The 15,442-nt window shown below is 41.9% G+C and overlaps 1 protein-coding gene across 1 annotated transcript in view; it reads right to left on the reverse strand.

Annotated features, from left to right (window-relative positions):
- Positions 1-15,442, reverse strand: part of LOC124613499 (methyl farnesoate epoxidase-like) — a 150,667-nt gene that overhangs the window by 56,885 nt on the left and 78,340 nt on the right. Inside the window, exon 4 of the mRNA XM_047142206.1 lies at positions 12,158-12,278. Within this exon, the coding sequence (XP_046998162.1) occupies positions 12,158-12,278 (121 nt within the window). The remainder of the gene's footprint in view (positions 1-12,157; positions 12,279-15,442) is intronic.

The raw sequence follows: 15,442 nt of genomic DNA on the forward strand, positions 1-15,442 counted from the left end.
TTCAAGCTACTTCTAATTACTTTCGTCTGTCCCCGATTTACTGTCAGTCCATATTCTTTACCCATTGGCATATAAATTCCATTCAGCAGATCATGTAATTCTTCTTCACTTCCACTAAGGATAGCAATGTCATCAGCGAATATTATGTCATATCCTTCCATCTTGAATTTTAATTCAGCTCTTGTAACTTTCTTTTATTCCTGTAATTGCTTCTTCGATGTGTCGATTGAATTGTCGGGGCGAAAGACCACATCCCTGTCTTACGTCCTTTGTAATCCGAGCACTTCGGTCTTCATCTTCCACTCTTATTATTCCTTCGTGACTCTTGTATACATTGTATATTACTCGTCTTTCCCTATGCCTACCCTTATTTTTCCAAGTCGACAAATCCTATAAACTTCTCTTAACTTTTCTTTAGTCTTGCTTCCATTATCAACCGCGTCAGAGTCGCCTCTCTAATGCCTTTATTTTTCTAAAGCCACACTGATTGTCATCTAACATATCCTCAGTTTTCTTTTCCATTCTACTGTGTATTATCCTGGTCAGCAGCTTGTATGCATGAGTCGTTAAACTGATTGTGCGATAATTCTCGCACTTGTGGGCTTTTGCAACAGTCGGAAATGTGTGGCTGATATTTCTCCGAAAGTCTGCTGATATATCGACTTACTCATACATTCTACACACCAGCGTAATAATCGTTTTGTTACCACTTCCCCCAATTATTTTAGAAATTCTGATGGAATGTTGTCTATCCCTCCTGCCTTAATCGATCGTAAGTCTTCCAAAGCCCTTTTAAATTCTTTTTCTAATAGTGGATTCACTATCCCTTCTACATCGACTCCTGTTTCAAACAAGCCTTCTTCCTCATAGAGACCTTCAATGTACTCTTTCCATCTATCTACTCTCTCCTTTGCATTTAATAGTGGAATTTCCATTGCACTCTTAATGCTGCCACCCTTGCTTTTAATTTCACCAAAGGTTTTTTTGACTTCCGCATTTGTTCCCCTGCACGTTCTATTTATTTCATTCTTAAGTGACTTTTGTTTCTCTATTACTGAAGTTCGTTGACATATTTCTACTGCCTTCTTTCATCGATCAACTGAAGTTTTTGTTTGTGTTACCAATGGTTTCTTCGCAGTTACCTTCTTTGTACCTATGTCTTCCTTCCCAACTTCTGTAATTGCCCTTTTTTGAGACGTCCATTCCTCTTCAACGTAACTGTGGTTTGAGCTATTGCTTGTGCCAGTATCTATAGCCTCAGAGAACTTCAAGAGTATCTCCTCATTCCTTAGTGTTTCCGTAGCCCACTTCTTTGGGCGTTTTTTTCCCTTACTAATCTTGTAAACTTCAGGCGGCTGACACATTAGGTGGGACCCTATGCCTGTAATACTTCCACAGTTATTAAAAAGTTGTTAAACGGCAAAACCAATAGTTCATCATTTATGTAGATAAAAAGTAGTAAAGATATAGGAAAGGAAGAGTTGCGGCGTCAGAACGAAACGTGATACATCGCTCAGCAACGATGAAGGACGTAAACAGCGGGCGTTACGTGGTGAAAACAAATCAACTGATAAAATAGTAGGTCTGTATTTAAGCATAAAGTCACGTAACATTGCACAAGTCACCTTTTTCGAACCTATATGCTAAATATCCCATTTAGTAAAAACTCAAGTGCTGTTTTCTTAGACAGGCCCTCTGCATCTTGTAACAGTTCCTCAGTTTCTGCCCTGGCCTCCCTGCAGTTACGTCCATGTGATCGTCCCAATTTCAGTCGGACCTGAGTGTAAGTCAGAGAGCGCTATTCTAAGACCTTCTGTATTCTTGGAGAAACAAGATGAGCTGAATTAACGCAACAGCACCGCGCTTTGACCCCTCGGTGGAAATGATAACATATAGCTCCGTCAGTGTGTACAGTAAGGCAAGCGCCAAGCGAAGCTTTCCCTTGCAACTCGAATTGGTAGAAAATTATGTTGATGTTTCTTGTTGGGAAAATTAGGAAGACTCCACATCATTGAGGGCATGGAAGAAGGATAGCGATTTTGCTGCTACACTGCGCTACATCTCAAACTACATACAGGTACTGCATCCAAAGGAGATCTGCGTCTCTCAGGGTGCATTCATATCCGTCACCCAAATTGTTACGCCGTCGCCAAGGTAGCCCCTGAGGGCCGGCAACACATCTAACACGACATAGGACCGAGGTTGCCTAAGCACAAAGGCGTAAGCAATGACAAATATCGGCTGTTTTGGAAACAGACATTCCGCTTACTACTTCATTCAGAGGGAGTTCGAGATGGCCTTCAGGAAGTATTACTACAGCAACATCTGACTGGCTGTCCAATACTATTTAAAGGCTAGAACCAGGTCCGGACGTCATTTCACGCCGAATACCGACTGCAAGAACGTCTCCACGGAAGACTACGTCTTCGCCATCGAAATAGGACTTGGAATTAAGGGTATGTGTGTTACCTCTGACTCTTGCGGGACACTTAGAAGTTATCTTTTGTTGCTTGTAGTAGGAAATTCTTACTAGCTTTGTGATTGTGACTTTTCGTTGTTATTCAGTCATTTCCATGTAGACTCACGTAAATAAACGTTGTGTTGTAAAAACTTCAGAAATGTCAATTAAAACACAAATATTCTCTCCCACCTCAGTATTTTGTACCATCCAATAGAGAAAACTTACGAAATATAATATCTCCTCTAACTTCGTCCGTTATAGAACTCGATAAGATATTACCGCATCCCTGTCTTCTGATAAATCCGAAACAAATACAGTGTGCTTTCTGCCGCTGACCATATGTGGCGACCCTATTAAATATACACGTGTCGGTTCATTGGGGAAGGTTGCTCGTGATCGAAGTGGCTTCTAAAGACCAATGTAAACGTTCGCCCAGCACGGGATTAGCCGAGCGGTCTGATGCTCTACAGTCATGGACTGTGCGGCTGGTCCTGGCGGAGGTTCGAGTCCTCCCTCGGGCATGGGTGTGTGTGTTTGTCCTTAGGATAATTTAGGTTCAGTAGTGTGTAAGCTTAGGGACTGATGACCTTAGCAGTTAAGTCCCATAAGATTTCACACACATTTGAACGTTTTTTTGTAAACGTTCTTCATCTGTAGTGTAGGAGGACCATATCCGACAGACTATCGATCACACGAGAGGATTCGTGTATTGTTCCTTCATAAGCACTGTAATACATTCGTTTGTCACACATCCAATCTGTGTACACCGCCATACACTTTGCTTTTTTCTAGAATGACTTGGAGGTCTGTGTTACCTGCTAATAAACTGACATTAACGAGTTTCGATCCTTTGGCTCTCACAGAAAGCTGAACATCACATGGCGTAAACTATACTGCTACCACAGATACGAGCTGGTAGAAATAAAACACAGTGGCGATGTTTCTCATTGACAAAAATGTGGAAGACATTGCAACATATGGAAACTGGAAGAGCTTGTGGTATTGTAGAGAACTTCCAACAGCTATCAGACTGTACAGTTAATATCATCTTCTCCAGCGACAGGGTAGCGAATGTCTCGATGTTCCATTTGGAAGAGCATTGCTCCCTTATTCTGCAATAATGTACATGATTACTGTTTCAGTGTTGACCATCGCCGGAAGGTGCTGTTCACAACACGTGTGAGGTGGTACAAATAAGAAGTAGTACTGTTATCATGTTGGCGAAAAAAATAAAAGTAAAAACACGTGGAAGGCATCGCACCTTATGAAAACAGGACGAGTCTGCAGCGTCGAGGAATGCTTCCAAACAATTGCATGCTGCACAGTGACACGTAGCAGATATTCAGGGTTCTGCTAAGGCTCCCTCCATCTCAACCGAGTGTTGTCAGTCAATCATTATGCGGTACCCAGAGGACGAACGGGGTGAGAAAGACATCGTTGGTATGAGACGATGTTCTGTAATACAGACCATAGTTGATAGCTTGATTAATTTTAGCAACTTTACATGTTGTTCCGTAATTTCAACGTCAGTCAATGACACGGTAGAACAATTCCCAGTTTCTGCATCACTGCTAAATCACCCCTTCACTACTTTGCAAGTTCCATACGCTAGATTGCGGATGCAACTAGATAACTGTGCAGTACGTCCATACGACCATATACACCAAAGTGTACCAGACAGCGTCCTATACCTATGCAAAGAGGTTATATACATATTTCGAGCACATCGAAAGTCAGTGTCCAGAAGCTAGAATAGTTCGGATAGCGACAGTGCTGCCATCATGAGGTACACTGACGAACTGACTGACAGAAGCTGGCGTGGCGTTTTTCTCTCCTAGCCCACCCGCCAATCGGCGATTCGCTCTGTCCACCATCGACGCTCAGCATATTCTCGAATAAGTAGTTGTATACAAGTTCCTGACAAGAATAATGTACAGAATAACGGAAAATAAAATTGAGGAACTGTCAGATGACGATCAGTATGGAGGGTAAAGGCACCAGAGGGGCAGGTATGACGTGGCGGTTGAAAACGGAAGCAAGACTGAAGGAAAATAAAATAAAATTGAGGAACTGTCAGATGACGATCAGTATGGAGGGTAAAGGCACCAGAGGGGCAGGTATGACGTGGCGGTTGAAAACGGAAGCAAGACTGAAGGAATACCAAGAAACTTTCATAGGATTTGTCGACCTGGAAAAGCGTTCGACAATGTAAAATGATTCAAGATGTTAGAAATTCTGAGGAAAATAGGGGTAAGCTGTAGGGAAACACGGGTAATACACAATATACATAAGAACCAAACTGGAACAATAAGGCTTCAAGAACAAGAAGGAAGCGCTCTGATTGAAAAGGGTGTAAGACAGGGATGTAGTCTTTCACTGCTGTTGTTCAAGCCATATATTGAAGAGACAATTACAGAAATAAAAGGAAATTTCTAGAATGGGATAAAGTTTATGTTGAAAGGATATCAATGATAAGATTCGCTGATGACATTACCACCTTCTGTGAAAGAGACGAAGAACTACAGGATCTGCTGAATGGAATGAAGAGCCTGACGAGTACAGAATATGTATTGAGAGTAAATCGAAGAAAGACGAAAGTTGTGGGAAGTAGCAGAAATGCAAATAGCGAGAAAGTTAACATCAGGGTTGATGATCACGAAGTAGAGGAAGTTCAGGAATTGTGCTACCTGGGTAGCAAAATAGCCGGTGACGGTCGGAGCAAGGAGGATATGAAAATGAGAATAACTCTGGCAAAAAGGACATTACTGGACAAGAGAAATCTACTAGTGTCAAACACAGGCCTTAATTTGAGGACTAAATTTCTAAGAAAGTACGTTTAGAGAACAGCATTGGATGGTAGTGAGACATGGACTATGGGAGAACCCGAACAAAAGAGACTAGAAGCATTCGAGATGTGGTGCTACAGAATAACGTTGAAAATTAGGTGGACTGATAAAGTAAGGACTGAGGACCATAGTTGATAGCTTGATTAATTTTAGCAATTTTACCGGAGAATCGGCGAGGAAAGGACTGTATCAGAAACACTTATAAGAAGAAGGGACGTCTGTTACGACAACGGGGATTAACCTCCATGGTACTAGAAAGAGCTGTAGAAGGTGAAAATTGTAGAGGAAGACAGAGATATTGAAGCATCCAGCAAATAACTGCGCACTGAGATTACAAGTGCTGCTCTGAGATGAACATGTCGCCATAAGAGAGGAATTCGTGTAGGGTCGCATCAGACTAGTCAGAAGACTGATGGGAACCCCCCCCCCCCCCCAAAAAAAAAAAAGTGCATAAGGCAGACGGTGGGTACAGTTGAAGATCATTGCCGAGCACACTAATGGCATGCCAGATTGAAGCAGCCTAACAAGCCGGCAGTCGCAGAACATGGCCTATCGGAATTACATGGAATGATAACGACCAGACCAAGGTTCTGACATAGATGTATAACTTCTGAGACTCTGTAATTGTAGAATTTACAGAGATTCGAATAAGGGAACTGATGATAAATAATGGTAGTGGCTACTGTCTATGCACGGGAACCGGCCATTGATCTGATTGAGAGGAGGAAGGCTACATCCCACAACAAACTTACTTTAGCGTAAGTGGAGGAACAGGAGAGGTACCTCAGTACTTATAACTGTGCACGAACCGAGGACGGAGCAACCTGTCTGTGGGAGAAATGAGGGAGGAGATATTGGGCACGGACGGAGAGCAGCAAGGCGGAGGGAGGCGGTAAAAGACAGAAGCACCAAGCTCTCCACTCAGCAGTCAGTTCATCAGCGCTTCTCATGATCACTTGGCGAGTGGGGCAGCCGCAGCTGTAGAGATCCATTTAAATAAATAAATAACCGTAACAGTTGTCGTAAGAAGATGTATTACCTTCCTACGGATTCACAACTAGTACCGTGACTATAAAGTCACATCCTCAGGTACCAGAAAATTGACCTTTTTTAGATATGTAAGCCGTCCTTCAATAAAACACAGCTGCCCTCTGTCCCCATGCTGATCATAGCATAAAGCCGCAGCCGTCAAAAAACTTGACAGTGGAGTACATGCAAGTTGCAAGACGAGCATCAGTGGAAGAATGTATGCAGAGTGGCTCGGCCCAGAGCACAGCACGTACTTCACCTCCACCTGATGATGGCAAAGTGGTTGCTTGCTGAAATAATGTGACTGTTGGACACTACATCCAGCCATTCACCTGTGAGCTATTTAGATACTTGGGTGCAGACTACGTTAATTAATAACATATTAACTTATTTCATCTTTAAGTTGCTAGGGGAGTGCAGAAGTAGCGTTGTTCAGAAACGAACATAAATATCTTTCACCAGTTGCTGCAAGTTACAGCGCCGGAAAAAAAATGTGTACACCTGGAAAGAAGACGTTGGTTTTGATCCGATGGCCGCATATGCCACCTGAGAGATAATAGATTTACTGATAGTAGTTTCAATGCCATCCTCCAACAGATAGCATAGCGGCATAGTTACCAGAGCGCCATGTGTGTCTACCCGATAAGAGGGACTGCTCACAGATAAACCCCTTCCTCTCACGAGTTATACGATCCCGTTAGACACCACCCGATCCTGCGCTCACTAGTGCCGAGAAAGGACCTAAATCTGATAAATCGCCACCCTGTCTCCACGCCCTCTGACTGGGAACACATTTTTATGGTCTCAGCCAGGTGCGTGTCGGCAGGGGAGTGCAGTTCCTGTCTGCGGCGATCTCTGCCACTTGACGTACTAACAGACCCAGTCCGTCCCCAGGCTTCTGAGTCGATCTTAGAATTTATTAGGAATTCTCAACCCTTCCTCGACGCCTGGCATCCACCAGATCCATCCAACCAATGAGTCCCACTTTTTCCCCTCTACCTCAATATCTGCAGGCACAGCGACTCAGTTTCGCTTATCCTGCTCAACATGAGCTTTAGTTACTCGTTATGTTCCAGCCGCAGCCGCAGCCGTAGCAGAAGGCTCAGTGTGGTGCAAACGTGTGAAGCAAGCAGGCGACTGTGCCACAAAGAGCACTCGTGCCTCATACGAGCAACTGAACGAGTTTGAAAGACGTCGTATTATGGTTCTTTCATGGAAATGTCAAATAAGTTGGACATGCTGTGTCAGTTGTGCAACGATGGTGGTATCAGTGGTCACGTGAACACTCTCACAGTTGTATATGAGGTCCTAGACGTCCATGGAGCACAGACGCCTTTGAATTGTAAGGGCAACAATTACAGATCGTACAGCTACCGCAGCACAGATAAGAGTGGTTGTGAGTCCAGGTGTGTCAACACAAACTGTTGCGAACCGGTTCTTACGGGGACGCACAACTCTAGCCCATCTTCCACTCACACCATAGTATCAACATGCATAGTTCAGCTGGTGCTGTGAAAAGATCACTTGGAAGATGGAATGACACGCTGTGGTCTTTAGCGTTGAAATCAGATGTTATGTGTGTGTGTGTGACATCTTTTGGGACTTAACTGCTAAGGTCATCAGTCCCTAAGCTTACACACTACTTAACCTAAATTATCCTAAGGACAAACACACACACCCATGCCCGAGGGAGGACTCGAACCTCCACCGGGATCAGCCGCGCAATCCACGACCGCAGCGCCTTAGACTGCTCGGCTAATCCCACGCGGCAATCAGATTTTACCTTCACGCAAATGATGGTCGTTTGAGCGTACAACATAGAACTGTTGAGCGCTGTCTCTGAGAGTACATACGTCCAAGATACGCCGACGCCACCCCAGGCCTTAGGATCTGGGATGCGATAAGCCACAACTCTTGTTCATTTTTGGTGTTTCTGGAGGGGACGCTAACCAGCGCTCGGTATCCGCAGGAAGTTGTTACCCCGTTCTTTTGCCATTCTTGCAACAAGAAGGTGATATGTTAGCCCCACCGGATAATGCTAGTCCACACACCGCCTGTGAAACTCGAAGTTCTCTATAAGAGGTGCACCAAATTACGTGTCCACCACGATTACCAGGCTTGTCCTCAGTCGAGCATAAGTGAGCTACCATGGGACGAGAAGTGATTTATGCGGCTCGTCAAACAACGATTCCTACAGAACTAAGTGAACAGGTTGAGCAGGAGTGGTATAACGTGTCCCAGGGCAGTAGTTGCCATCTCTACGATCGACTGTATGCCAGAGCCAGCGTCGCATTGCAACCCGTGGAGGCTACACATCGACCTAACATGGGTGCTTCATCATTGGTCGATACTGATACGTCATAACCGCTTGTCCTATTGATCTGTAGATGTAATCGTTTCATATTTTCTACAAGCACTACTGCAGCAATAAATTATGAGCGAATCAGAAACCTCTGCAAGGTTGTAATAATTTTTTTCCAGCAGTGCCTTTATGAAAAGGCGTGTCAACTAAACTGCAGAATTTTTAGTTCTTTAACTGTGCTGCACTCTGTAATGATGTTACCAACATCTTGTGAGGACATCTTCCTGACCTACGTAAATGTCTGGGATTCAAATCCTGATAGGCCCCAGGATTTCTATCTGTCATTTGTCACTATTTCTACCTCAGATTGTATTTTTAATTTGAAACCTACCGATTTGGAACGGGGGTCAGAATTCTGCAGTTTCCATGTGTAACTGGCTGGGTAAGTCAGTTAAAGGGCGGAGGAAGGCAAGGGCATACCACCTCCAACAGGACCATGCTTAATAAAGCATTGTGATGGCTTTGGGTTGATAACAAAGTTCTTAAAATTCCATACTTCCCTCCCTCCTCTCTGATGCAGTTCGGGTCCATAGATATATCAGGGCACTTGGAAATTATCACAGTCGTGAGTGTCCTTCAGGGTCTACTACAATGGCTCTGGTGTGTTGAGATAAACAGTCTCACCAAACCGCCATTTGTCTTATTAGTGCAAGTATACTAGTCTGATACACAAGTACTAAGCAATGAAGAGATACGCTTGAAGTTCTCTGAGGCTATATGTACTGTGATAATGAACAGCTCAGTAGGCAGTTCGGCTGAAGAGAAATAGACATCGCTAAAAAGGCCAGTCAGAGAAGCTGGAAGGAAAACATTGGTACAAAGAGGATAACACTGTAGAAACCATAGGCAACGGAAGAAATACTTCAGTTGAACGACGAAAGGAAGAAATACATAAACGTGCAGAAATCGAAAAGGAATGACTGTCGGAAGGAGTGACTCAGCATAAGAAAACAAAAAAATAACTTTCAATGAAATAAAAGCAAGGGCGGTAACATTAAAAATACAACGGGAATTCCACTTTTAAATGCAGGGTAGAGAGCAGATAGGTGGAATAAGTACACTGAAGACCTATATGAGAGAGGGAACTCGTCTGATGATGCGATAGGGGAAGAAACAAAAGTCGATAAGGAAGAGATAGGGGACCCATTATTAGAATCAAAATTTAAAAGAGCTATGGAAAACTTAAGATTAAATGAGGCAAAAGGGATATATACCACTCTATTAGAATTTCCAAAAGCATTGGGGGAAGTGGCAACAAAACGATGATTCACGATGGTGTGTAGAGTATACGAGTCTAACGATACATCATCAGACTTTCGAAAAAACATCATCCACACAATTCCGAAAACTGCAAGAGCCGACAAGTGCAAGAATTATAGCACAATCACTTTAACAGCTCTTGCACATAAGTTGCTGACAAGAATAATACACAAAAAATGGAAAAGAAAATTGAGGACCTGTCAGATGACGATCAGTTTGGCTTAGGAAAGGTAGAGACACCAGGGAGGCAGTTCTGACATTGCGGTTGAAAACTTAAGCAAGACTGAAGAAAAACCAAGAGATCTTCATGAGACTTGTTGACCTGCAAAACGCGTTCGAAAATGTAAAATGGAGCAAGATCTTTGAAATTCTGAGGAAAATAGCGGTTAAGCTGTAGGGAAAGACGGGTAATGCACAATAAGTATAAGAACAAAACGGGAACAATAAGACTGCAAGAACAAGAAGGAAGTGCTCGGATTAAAAAGGGTATAAGAGAGGGATGTGGTCTTTTGCTACTATAGTTCCCCCCATGTATCAAAGAAGCAATTACAGAAATAAAAGGAAGGTTCTAGAATGGGAAAAAAGGTATGTTGAAAGGATATCAATGATAAGATTCGCTGATGACATCGTTATCCTTTGTGAAAGAGAAGAAGAATTACAGAATCTGATGAATGGCATGAAGAGTCTGACAAGTGCAGAATATGGATTGAGAGGTAAATCGAAGAAAGACAAAAGTAGGGGAAGTAGCAGAATTGTGAACAGCGAGAAACTTTACATCAGAATTAAGGACTACGAAGTAGACAGGGTAAGGAATTCTGCTACCTAGACAGCAAAATAACCCATGGTCGGAGCAAGGAGGCCATAAAAAGCACACTAGCGCTGACAAGAAAGACGTTGCTCGACAAGAGAAGTTTAAATCGGTTTTAATTTGAGGATGAAATATCTGAGAATGTACGTAGGGGGATACCATTGCATGGTAGTGAATCATGGACTGTGGAAAAACCGGAGAAATGAGAATCGAAGCATTTGAGATGTGGTGCTACAGAATAATGTTGAAAATTAGATGGAATGATAAGGTTATGAATCAGGAGGTTATCTGGAGAATCGGCGAGGAAAACACTACATGAAAAATACTTACAGGAAGAAGGGACAGGATGATAGGACGTCTCTTACGACAGGATATAGCTTCCACGGTACTAGTGGGAGTGGTAGAGGTTAAAAACTGTAGAGGAGGACAGAGATTGGAATACATCCCGAAAATAATTAAGAACAAAGTTTGCAGCTGCTACTCTGAGATGAAAAGGTTGGTCCACGAGAGGAATTCGTGGCTGGCCACTGCATCGAACAGGTATGAAGAGTGACCGGTCCTTTTTGGCAGCTCAAATAGTTTGCATCAGGAAGCTAAAGAGAAAAGTACGGCAACTCTATTTCGACTATGTTCTACCAAGGTTCGTAGCCGCTTTGACTGCAGGATACCGCCGAAACCGTCTTCTCGGGCCCCGGAAAATTCCACTTCACTAGTGTGAGTACCAAACAAATTGCAATTAAGTAGCGATTGCTAAAGCCACAGTATTTGTCCCTCACAGCAAAAATGAATTTTTACTTTCGTAGAATTGCAATCATTTTATAAATTTGTGATGAATTTAAAGTCTGTACATAATATTCCAGGAAAGGGCAAGGGTCTGCCTTGCTAAACTCATCCCTGCCTTTCAGATCCCTGTGGATGCAGACAAAAAGTTCGATTGCAATCTGCTCCAGCATGGTGACTTAATCTGAGGCAGTACTTCCTCCTCATTCTCCTTCCTTCTGGCTCTATTCTGGGTCTCCATGGGGTCAGCATGTTATGTCGGATTTGGTTTTCTTAGTGGCAGTGGGTGGTTGTATGCGCTTCCTGATACCACCTCTCCCCCTCATCCCCACCCACCCCAATAGCCCGGGACGGAATTTGTGAATCGCGTAACTGAGGCGGGATATGGGTACCAACCCAGTGTTTACCTAGTTGGATGTGAGAAACCGTCTAAAAAGCATATCAAGGCTGTCCGACACACAGACCCTTGTCGGTAATCTATCGTGTGGATTCTATCTGCGGCTGGTGCGTCTCCTGGTGTCCAAGAAGTGGGCAGGTTACTTCCTTCTCATTGAGCACTTTTTATTTAGAGTACGTTGTAAATCTCACTTTGCAGGACAGATGTCACTTACCTGTAAATGTTGTGTTATCATTTTGTTCCTTTTTTGCTTTTGCCATTTTGGACAAAAGTGCGTCTATGAGATCACTCTTCTTCCCACGCGTATGTGTTGCCTTATGGGTTTCAATAATTTTCTGAAAAATTACAGGAATTTTATTGTAACATAAGAAAAAAATTACAATCTTCGAGAATACGATATTTATACGAGTGACTGTAAGAGAGAAAATGTCATTCCGAAAAATTGCTGTAAGTTTTCCTTTTATATAGAATTGTTTGGCTTGTCAACAAAATGTCTGTTTTTCATAACTTCTTTGTAAACGTTTTCTTATCCGTAAGCAGTCGTCTCATGACCACCAGAACTCGACTTGAAATAATGGTGGGAATCTGTTTTCAACATGTCCACAGGAGTGAGCTGGCGCACTGGTTGCGACACCGGATTCAAATCTGGGAGAGGTGGTGTTCAAAACCTCTCGTTTAACTTTTCCGTGGTTTTCTTTAATCACTTCAAGCAAATGTTAGGATGACTAAGCAACGAGACCACGATCGTTATCTTACGCCATTTTTGACCATTTGAGATTATGTCCTGTCTCACTCATTACATTGTCGTTTCACTTGGTTGGTTGCAACACTTGAATCTACATGTATTCTCTGCTAATCACTATGAAATGTGCGGTATATATCACTTTTAACTCTTGCATTTCAAGATAGATTGTGGGATAATGAGTGCTAGTATGCCTCTTTTTTTCTTTGTTCTAATTTATTTCACTTTTAGGGCTGACTGATAGTGGTTACTTCCATCCATTAGCTGTACTGTTACAATTTAATGAGGAGATATATTAGTACTACTCAAGTATACAAAGTACAGGGTAAGTCATCCTAGCTGATGTAGCTGAAAGAGAAGGCATCAATGCAATATTACAAAAGATGCTAACAAAATATGTTTATAATAAAAACACATTCTCTAGAAGTGCAAAAATTCATCATTACACGGTTCAGCCAGAATGCACATATACATCAGAAACATTTACTTTACGAACAACAAAGAAAAAGAAGAAGTCAGAAAACAGGGTTTTGAGGAAGATATTAGGAAATAGAACAACAGTAGAAACATTTAAATTAAAGTAACACAGTGCTTTAAAATCGTTCAAGGAAGATTACAGGTACAGTTAGGAAAATAAGACTGATATCCTGTGGGCACATCCTAAGAATGAGTCGTAATTTATTGAAGAGAAAATTAAACAGCATTTTAAAAACTTAAAAACTAAGCCTCTCTGGCTTATGAAAGTAGATGAACATCTAAAAAGAACTGGCACATATATGCATGAAATTGAAAACGAAAGAAAAAATAGAAACATAATTAAGAGACAAGAAGATTTACAAGCCAAAACGTTTCAAAAAAGGAAGGGTAGAAAATAGACAGCAGAAGAGCAGAAAGGAATAAGTGAGCAACTGGAGTATTGGAGAAAGCATAAAGATGACTTATCGGCTTAAATGTTGTCCTTAGCGGGCCTGCAACAAAAGAAGAAGACGCAAACAGTATATGAATGTCCAATAAAAGTTCTGGTTATGATGTGTGATTTTTTACATAACATTTTTTCACAGTGGTTGATTTTGTGGTTTGCTGGTGCTGATGATGAGATTCTATATTGCTATGGAAGTGCCGATACTGGTAATGATGCTGATAGAGATGATGGTGCTACAGGTGATCCTTTACTCCTGCTTTTATTCTTTGAATCAGTTACAATATCCCGTGCCGCCGTATTGTCGACATAGGGAGAAAAACTACCTCATTCACCGTTGAGTGGCTAGAGAACGAAATTAAAATTACATGCAATGTTCTTAGTAACACAAAATAATATTGCTATTGAATGATACCATTACGCATTTCTGAACTATGGAGGCAGATGCGTAAATGTGAAGGCCAGTACTGACGATTCCTCTGTGTCTATCGTTCTCTCTCTCCTCTCTCTCTATTTCTCTCTCTTTCTCTCTCTCTCTCTCTCATCATTCCAGTACTTTGGTTCCAAGCGAGCTTATTAGGACGTTTCCCTTTGTTATTAACTGTACGACACAACCAGAAATCCCCTCCAGATATCCGCATTTGGAAACATTTTACATTACTCCCATTCCCCCCGCCCCCCCCCCCCTCCGCCCCCGGCTGGGAGGTGGAGGAAAGCATTGTATTATGATAGTAGAACGAAACATTCCTCTATATCGAACAAATCGTGGAGTTGTATCGGTTTCACCCATTCTCTGATATATGCATATCCACTGTGCCTTCATATTTTTTTCTGAGATATATTATCCCACAAACACAATAAAAATGTGCTTCAATTTAAAGCCACCTTTTCAAAGCTACATAAAATCTCTAAGGAAAAACCAAGATTTAGGGGAAGGTTACCTTGCTGTATGGAAGGTACCAAAACCGGTAATCTTCCCAAATATTCCAAAATGGGAACCTCTTTACCTAAGTACCAGCTCCTTATATTCTGCTGGAAAAGAACTGAGCTCTACAAGAAATATGATACCAGAACACATAAGAGCACATGACAGATAAAAAGCACATTTGTCTCCCTTCACTGCTAGCTAGAACTTAGCTGGAAAGAACAGAGTTCTAAAACAAGTTCCCATCCCACAATTAATATAGCTACCTATTACCTGTCCTATTTTGCGCCTTCAAAAGTGTAAGAGCTAGAGTGGGTTGCCTACATGCCACTGGAAAGACACTTATCAATGACCTTAAACACATGTCATCAAGATGGGAGTGGTGGAGAAGTCAAAGACGCAGCATGACGGAACTAACTCAGTTGTTATAGTGGGATATTTAAAACAAAATTTAAAAAATTAAGAAATTGAAAAGAGTTTATAATGATGGAACCAGTTCACTTGTGGCAGTAGCCATTAGATGCTACATTCAAAATACCTAAACTATTTGAAATTTACGTAATGATCCGAAAAATGTGATACTGATAACACTGCAATATTTCCATTTCAACAATACGTAAGATTCTTCTGAATATTGCACAAATTGGAATCATGTTTACAAGTGTTCTATTGTTTATCAAAATACTTAAAAATTTTGGCAGTACCGGTTTAAACTGTCAGTTGTGATCTTATTTGTGATTTAAGCGGCACTTGTTGAATGTCCATAGCTCTATTCCTGTACCACACTTGGTGTAAGGCCCAATGGTCCCTTGAATTAAATGTTTCCACATCTTAATTGTTCTGTAAAACACTTGAAGCTTATCACGAGGTGCAATATTAATTGCACACCTAAAAGATCAGCAAAAATACATAC

Source organism: Schistocerca americana, chromosome 4 (assembly GCF_021461395.2).
Source record: "Schistocerca americana isolate TAMUIC-IGC-003095 chromosome 4, iqSchAmer2.1, whole genome shotgun sequence".
NCBI lineage: Eukaryota > Metazoa > Arthropoda > Insecta > Orthoptera > Acrididae > Schistocerca > Schistocerca americana.